General features: G+C 38.2%; 1 protein-coding gene across 1 annotated transcript in view; it reads left to right on the top strand.

Annotated features, from left to right (window-relative positions):
- The first annotated feature begins 271 nt into the window (after positions 1–271).
- The window catches only part of f8 (coagulation factor VIII, procoagulant component), a 98,570-nt gene continuing 89,971 nt past the window's right edge, over positions 272–8,870 (top strand). Inside the window, exons 1-2 of the mRNA XM_043704576.1 lie at positions 272–458; positions 1,195–1,298. Coding sequence (XP_043560511.1) covers positions 307–458; positions 1,195–1,298 — 256 coding nt within the window. The 5' untranslated portion in view covers positions 272–306. The remainder of the gene's footprint in view (positions 459–1,194; positions 1,299–8,870) is intronic.

Raw genomic sequence — 8,870 nt, 5'->3', positions numbered from 1 at the left:
GATCAATAGTGTGTGCAATAATGTTTTAGACAGTTTCAGGTGGCTTTAGTCAATTTCTCAATATTTCTTGCTAATTGCAAAGTGTAATATTTTTTGAGCTGAGGCCAAAATGCTGACCCAATGTTCCTTGAGAGTTCCTGCCATTAGGTTTCTTTCCTGGGGATGTTTTGCTTTCTTCAAGGAATCAGTGTTATTTTCCGTAATCTATTCTTAATTGATTGTGGTGTGACTCTCATACTTAGCAGACAAATAGGAAACTGTGCCATAGACGGGACCATTTTCCAAGCATTAACTGCCAAACACAGAATGAGAACACTGGCTTTCTGTGTGTTTTTGGTCCTTCTCCTTATCAAAGATTCTTCAGCAACTGTGAGGAAGCATTACATTGCAGCAGTGGAGTTTAACTGGGATTACAGAAGCAGTGATCTTTTACTAGGATTAGGAGCTGGAAATGTGAGGTGAGAATTTTCAATTTTTTGTAAACTATTATCATCCTATTGCAATGCTCCCTCGAGCTATTGATACTCAGTGGTGGGTGTTGAATTCATACTTCTGAATTCTTCCCTTGGAGAAAAGTGCAAATTTCCACACTGATTTGCAGTCTAACAGACTGAATTAAAAACTCTAATTTTTTTTTAACCTGTCCAAGGTTTGCTTGAGCTACAAGCCATGTATACTGAAGTATACCATTACACCACTTCAAAATCCTCCTACGGACAAACATAATATAGAGAACAGAAATTACTGTATCAACCGAGCAGATCTGGCAGCTTCTGTGAACAAGGGTCTCTGGACCCAAAATGTTAACTTTGGTTCTCTCTCCATAAATGCTGCCAGACCTACTGAGTTGTTCCATCAATTTCTGTTTTTGTTTCAGATTTCTAGCATCCATGGTTTTTTGTGTTTTTCATATTAGTTAAGAATTTGATTAGACATTTTGCAATAAAGTTTAACTTATAATAAATATTGTTTGTGTAGAGCACTCAATAGTGTTGTGGTAGTAACCTGAACTCTGATCTCCGTCATGGTATCTTAGTGAGACACAGAATAAAGAAAAGGGAAAAACTGTCTGGAGCTAACATTCTTGCAGCCTGGTTTACAGCAATATTTGCAGTCACAAGATAATCAGAGATAGTAAAGAAATCCAATCATTTGATTAAATAAATAAATGCTGAAATGTTGATTTCTGCACAGGTCATTTTATTCCTCCAAAACGATCCCTCAGTACAGGAAGGCAGTTTTTGTGGAATTCAAAGATTCTTCATTCCTCACACCAGAACCAAAGCCCAAATGGATGGGTAAGAAATGTCTTAATTTCAATATCAACATGTCATTATTAAGTTTTCGGTGTTCTTTTTTTACTTCTGCTCCAGATTTTCATGGGTCTTTTGAATGTAGCTGCAGCAGTGGGCTCCCTGATGGAGAGGAATTGCCATTTAACCAGTACTGCAGTGGACATACCATACTGATTGGTTGGTGTCAGGGATCCCAGATTCCTCTCTGATCCAGACAGATCACATCTATGTGTTTTAAAATAACCTAGGGAAGAGGTAGAAGAGGCAATGTTGCATACAATTAATAGATTTACAAAAAGGTGTATTGTAGATAAGTATCTGCATTTAAGAAGGTGTATAGAACACACCCAGGGAATTACTTATCAGTCAGCTCACCGTGGTAATACAAAAAGCAATTTAACGCAATAAAGGAAAAGAAAGATCTAGGAGTCAAGTTTGGGATGCAGGTGTGGTGAGGGTTAACATTGAAATCCTTTGAAAATTAGCAGAAAACATTCCACATTTCAAGTTGCCTGCTCATTTTAATGATGATAATACGGAGCTCAGTGCTAAACATGTGACTAACTTGCTGCGTAGTAGCCCAGATTGTTCTCAAACAGCCTCAGTTTGCTGACACATAAGCTCAGACTGCTGTCATCATAGCTGTCGATGTAAAGGTGAAAAGGGGTTAGCAACATGCCACAGCAGTGCAGCTACCTGTCCTTTTACATATCGCTATGACATCCCAATGGAGTGGCAATGTTAGGAGGCAGCAGTAATGTGTTGTCCTCTATCAGGTTGGCAGCTCCCATGGCTCCTGCTCCATCAATGCCCATCAGCAAGTCTGCCGGCCGAGATCACTGCCACCCACGCCGTTGTGGTGCAAACTGTCCAGGTTCTCTCAGGCCTCAGCTTCCCAATATTGTCCTGCAGTCTGCTCCACTTGCCATGCTGCAGCCACCGGATAATGCTGCATTGGAGCACAAGGACAAGCAAAGATGCATGGAATGAAGATACTGAGCACATGTACAAGGATGATTTGTTGGAATAATGATTTTTTGATTTATAAATTTAGTTTGAAATGTTAGTTTTGTTGGAGTTTTGACATTATGAGAAAGCGTACAGTATGAAAGCTAAGTATATGATTAGTGACTGGTGATTTTGAGGTGTGTTCACTGGTACTGCAATCAATCATAGGCAAATTGGTCAGAAATGGGAATTCTGTGCTTATTTGCAAATTAGTGTATAAAACAACCTACAATAACTTAAAAGGTAGATATGAATAATCTAAGCTGAGTTATGGCATGGCATGTTTTGTGCCTGGGCAGTGTGATTCATGAAATTGTGGAGATAGAGACTATCCATATTGAACACATCTCCAGTATATATTCCAAAAGTAAATTGTCTGCCTCAGTGTCATTGAGCTGGAGAGACTCTAACACATAAGGGATGGAGACAGTATTTGAGCAATTTCAGACCTTGGTCACATCTTGTAGAAAGATGTAGGTTCAGAACCTGGTTGGTGTAACCTACAGTAAGCAGTATGAAGGAAATCTAAGTAAGACAGACAGTGAGGATATGCAGAACCTCATCATATTCAATACATACAAAATACCTGCTAACTGTGAAAGTAAACATCATGACTGTCTGGAGAAACGCCAGAATGTAGTTCTTGGTATCTCAGAGCAGGAGCTTGTCCAAAGCAAAGAAAAGGATGAGAAATATAATTTGGTAGATGTGAAGGACTCGACAATTAGGGAACAATCACTTGAAGAAGGATTAAAAGTCACATGTGGCACCTTGCCTGCCAGGTACAAGCATAAACTAGCTTGAAAAAATACTGGAAAGGGAAAAGGTATATGATAATTCAAGAACAAACAAAAGGGAAGAGGATAGAATAACAATCAAAAATTGTGCTGTATGTATTACAAGTGAAGGAAATTTTTTAAGAATGTAAAGCATTAAACCCAGTAAAAGAAATAAGAAATATGCAAAAAATGTGTTAAAGTTGAAGGACTGCTCGAATAAGCTTCTTTGTCCAAACACATGGAGTATAATAAATAAAATGAGTGAAATGCAAGCACAAATGCAACTTGAGATTATGGCATGATACTTGGTTGGAAGATAGGCAGGTCTGGGAACTAAATATACAAGATTATAGGATCTACAGGAAAGATAATTAAAAATGAAAAGACAGTGGGAGTAGCTTACTGATTAGCATCAGGCGGCATAGAGCTCTTCATGCTGCTGCAGACATTTTCATGGATTTTTCAAGTTACAAAGATCATGTCAGTGCTTTTTCTGGATGGCTGGAAACTATACAGGGTCTCTGGAAATATGGAATATTTGACTAATAGGAGGCTGTTCTGGATGCACACCATGAATAAAGGAATATGGTTCTATAATTTCCACAAATTGATTTAGCACCTTCTTTGAAAAGTGAAACAGTGATGGCAGTGTGGAAGTCATTCATAATTATCTCTTCTTCTCAGATATTTGGAAATATCTGCAAACTTTGAGCAAGTGTTTTTGACCACCAGCTTTATTGATTGCTGCAGGAATATTATCCGGAACCCGTTGTTGGATAGTTTTTTGTATCTCAGCAAGTGGGGGAATATACTCAAATTTAATCTCTCAGGTTATTGTAGGATTGCTTTGTTGGTTTGTGCGATATTGTAGACTGCTGATTGAGAAAGTTCTGGAAATGCTCTTTCTGACAATCTTGAATAGTTGCTCCAATTTTGTAAAATATATTCAGCCAGAATGAGAAAAGAGCAACTTTTTTTGTTTTCATTGAACTTTGGATTTGACTACTAAGTATTCCTCTTGTTCCTTTAAGCCACACTAAATTGCCCGTAGTGTTAGGTAAGGGGTAAATGTAGGGGTATGGGTGGGTTTCGCTTCGGCGGGTCGGTGTGGACTTGTTGGGCCGAAGGGCCTGTTTCGCACACTGTAATATAATCTAATAGGGCATCACAATGAAGCTAATAATTTAGGGAAAGATGTGCTTTTACTTTGTCTGCTTGTCCATGTTAAGAGAAATTGAAGTACATTTAACTCTCATTGCACACAGAGTTTCAATTTATTTTCTTCAATGCTGCGATAGATGGCAAACAAGCAGATGTTACAAATTTGCCTGCTCCAGCCTGGTTGGAGCCAGACACACAATGATTCATCACTGCAATCATTCTCACATCTACTGGCAGTGCTGCCCTCACCTGGCTCTGATGGTGCAAATGTGTGAAAACAAGTGGCATATTTCATCAGTAAAATAGAGTTACTGACACACTGTTCCTTGCTGAGATTCGAGGTAAGAGAATCCACCCCTGAAGACCCTTGACAGGTACATTCTCCAGCTTACAGGTCTTCTCCCTTTCCCCTTCTTCCAACAGACTGTCCTCCTCTGGGTTGCCTCTATTTGTTCTCCCTAACATGCTGTAGGCCAAACTATTGCACCCATAACTGTTCAGAAGTCTTGTGGTCAGAACAAATTTCTTTGGTATGTGCTGCACCCCGTTCCCTGGAGACTTCAACAGATTTTTTTAAAAAGTACAAAGTATCAAACACTTGTGCATATGCAGCAAGAGCCAAAAGATAACAATCTGGGACTAAGCTGAAAGTAAATCAGTGTTCTGATGAAGAGTAACTGGGTTTGAAATGTTAATTCTGCTTACTTCTCACAGTTGCTGCCAGAGCTGCTCAGTTGCTCCAGCAATTTCTGTTTTTGTTTCAGATCTCCATCATCCAAAGTTTTTTGTTTTATTATATAACTAAACTGAATTGATAATTGATAATTCATATTAATATTATTCTTATGAGCTGGTGGGTGGAGTTCCTTCCAGACACTCTTGTTCAACTGTGCAAGGTTGAAAGAGGGCATTAGCTGGAGCGTTATCTGCAAAAGAAAGTGGAAAGAAGTATAACATTCTTACTGACAGCTCACTCTGTGTAGGGCAGGCTTCCTGTATGCAAACTAAGACCTGACTCACAATAACACCCAGCACGCCTGACACCAGAAATATGATACAGACATCACTTAACAACCAAAATAACACCTATAACATTGATATTCTGAACATTAAACACTCAATTTTGTAACAGTAAAAACTCAAAATATAGAATTAATACTCAAAATGGATTTCAAAAGGGGAAGTCGTGCTTAACCAACACCATTTTTTTTAATGTGATGACTGATAGAATAGATAAGGGTAAACTAATATCTACATAACATATCAAGATTTCCAAATAAACCTTTGGTAAATTATCACGTAAAAGGCAAATTAATAAAATCAGAGCTACAGAGTCAGGAGCAAGTAGCAGAACGGATAATTAAAACTGCAGAACAGAGAACAAAGAATTGAGATTATGGAAATCCGAGGTACCGTGGGATTTGAATTTTTTTTATTCATTCATGGTATGTGGGCTCATGAAGCCACAGTATTTATATGGCTAGCCCAGTTCAGTTTCTGGTCAATGGTAATCACTAAGATGTTGATTGTAGAGTTCTCAGCAATGATAATGCCGTTGAATATCACTGGCTGATGACAACTCCCTTGTAGGAGATGGTTGCTGCCTGTATCTTGCGTGAAATGAACATCAATTGCCACTTGTCAGTTCAAGTCTTGGTCCGTGAATCATAAAAGTTAGTGAACAACTAGGGATGGGCAGTAAATGCTGGCCTGCCTGAGACACCCATGTTCCATGAATGAAGTAAAAAGTACAGCAAATGATTAGGATTGGAATTGGCAATTATTTATTGCATCATGAATGGACTGTGAAAGCAGTGATATTTTTCTACAATTGTACATTGTGTCGGTGAGATCATATCTGGACTACCAGTTTGGTCTACCTGTTTAAAAGATACAAATATGTCAGAAACAGTTCTCTTTTAAGGAAATATTGGACAGTGTGCTCCTGTATCCTCTGGACTTTAGAAGAATGTAAGGTGATCTTATTGAAACATATAAGATTCTGAGGGGACTTGCTGGGATGGTTGCTGAAAGTTTGTGGGAGAAGCTAGGACCAGGGGACATTTAACTTTAGGGGATTTCCAATTAAGATGGAGTTTGCAGGGAACTTTAATTTTTCTGAGGGTCATGAATTTCTTAGAGAGCAGTGGAGGCACAGTCATTGAATATATTGAAGACAGAGGCAGGTGGATTCTTGTCTAATAAGGGATGTAAAGGTTATTGGGGGAAGGTGGAAGTGTTGGGCTGAAGCGTCAAATGATCAGCAATGATCTTATTGAATGGCACAGCAGGCTCAAGGCACCAAACAGCTTAGTCCTGCTCCTAATCATAAAGTCATATCTAGATAAAAAGTAGCTATTCAGCAAAACCAAAGGTAGCTCATAAGATCCTGTGTTGAGGCCACTGTTGTTCACAATTCATATTTACAATGTAGATTTATGAAAAAACAAAATTTATGAATGATCAGGTGATTCTAAATTGGGATTGTCAAAACCGAGGAGTGCTGCAACAAGTTAATAAACTGTTGCCACAGGAAACAGTTGAGGCAAATAAGATAGGTACATTTAAGGGGAAGTTAGAGATAAACATACCAAGGAGAAGGGAATGGAGGGTTTTGCCAATTAAGTTAGGTGAAGAAGAATTGAGTGACAAGGACTGGTTAGAAAGAAGAAGTAATTACTAAGAAAATCTCCTTTTTCATTCTATCTAATTTTGAAAAGAAACCTTCAACAATCAAAGTTCATCACATTGCCAGGGCTTAAAAGTTCAACTATGAGGAAAGATTGGAAAGATTTATATTTTAAAACTAATGAACAATCTGGGTAGAGTGGATAGGTTATTTACCAAGGGTCAATGATTTAAGGCAATTGGTAGAAGAATTAGAGGAAAATCCTTTTCACTCAGGTTGGTTTCTGGAATTCGCTGCCCAATTTTCACGGTTGAGGTGAAAACCCTCATCTCATTTAAAAGGATTTGCATCTGGAACACTGTAACCTGTAAGGCTAAAGATTAGGTACTGGGAGTGGGATTAGTTTATTCAGCTGGCACAGATATGATGGCCTCTTCCTGAGCCATAACTTTTACATGGTTCTATATAAAAGCTCTGTATGGCATAAAGAAAAGTTAGAGTCCACTTCAGGATATTTTTATTTTTTAATTGTTTTTACATCTTTTGTTGATTCAGAGGATGTTCTAGGTCTTATTTTCCTCTATTCACTTCAGGCTGCACACGAACTGAAGTTGTGAGACCTGCTCTCAAGCATTACAAAGAAATCTCTTAATTATTCATTAGGAGAAATGGGCAGCAGGCAGAGAACTCTACTATTCTTTACCCTCTCTCTACCAAGGTAAAACAACCCCGTTGAGCTCACTGTGTTCCCTGATACAACTGAGATAAGTAACTGAGCAACAGAAGTCAGACTTCCCAATCCATGAGGCAGTATTGTCTCCCCAATGTATTTAAGTCATGGCACTGCCTGGATATTTCTGTTCTTGACTGTGTTCTCATTTCTAAGTGAGAAAGTTTCTCCAACAATGATTTCAGTACACTTCCAGAATTTGCTGCGTCCTGATGTGAACATATGTACGTTTGTGTGAAACCACTTTCAGTATGAAAATACATAGTGCTCATTTCTGCATCACATTATACTAAAATTAGAATGATACAGAGAAGATTATACAACACAAATCTATCACATGCACTCAGAAATCTTCACAGCACAACCTTATCCCTTGTCTCACAATCTATTCCATGTCACTCAACTCTTCATGAAGGCCATTGCCAAATACAATAGCTCTGGTCTCCTGCTATTCATAGTCAGCTATCAGGTAGATCCATCAAATTACAGCATTTCCTTTCAAAGTAGCTCGAAACAATAACCATAATAACTCAAATACATAGTTACATTTTTGCTGGAAGATGTTGGGAAGGTCATATTATGACATTTTTTTTCCATGTGAATTGAATTTCTTTTTATACAGTATCCAACAGTTATTGTCAGACCCTTTCCGTTCCCCTCAAATTTTGTCCTTGCCTGGCCTGAAAGTGTAGACATTAACTAGGATGTGGTTCAATTTACACTATGTGCCCTCGAATATCCTTCATAAGTGGTCAATGTTTAACCCTAAATACTATTGTTGTTTATCTAATCAAATATGAGATTACGGATAAACCTAAACCTGCCCAGATCTGTGAATTTTCAACACATCATTGGTATTTGTAGAAGTAATGAGCAATGGTCAACACCTGTAAAGCCATTGATCACATATCTGAACTGTGCATTGTTGATCAACTACACAATGGTAATTGGAATATTGAAGTTATTGTGCTGCACAACAACCATGCATTTCTAACAGGATCACTGCATATTGACTAGGAAAGGAAACCTGAGCTCATTTTTGTCTCTTCAGCCTATAGGTCTATTGCAACGTCCTAGCTGATACTTGTTGGCTGTAATCAGCCAATTCAACTAAATGCTTATTCAACCCTTTTTTTACAAAAAATGCCAAAGAATTCAATATGAAAAAAGCAGCACAATGAACCTCAGTCTGAGAGATAAGGAGCTTTCAGGAATGTGACTTGATCAACTAGTTTTGTCCTAAAACATTCTGATCAATGGGACTTTTC

The sequence above is a fragment of the Chiloscyllium plagiosum genome, chromosome 15 (assembly GCF_004010195.1).
Source record: "Chiloscyllium plagiosum isolate BGI_BamShark_2017 chromosome 15, ASM401019v2, whole genome shotgun sequence".
In the NCBI taxonomy this organism is placed as follows: domain Eukaryota; kingdom Metazoa; phylum Chordata; class Chondrichthyes; order Orectolobiformes; family Hemiscylliidae; genus Chiloscyllium; species Chiloscyllium plagiosum.
Note: the sequence above shows the minus strand (reverse complement) of the source record. Positions and strands in the feature narration are given on the sequence as shown.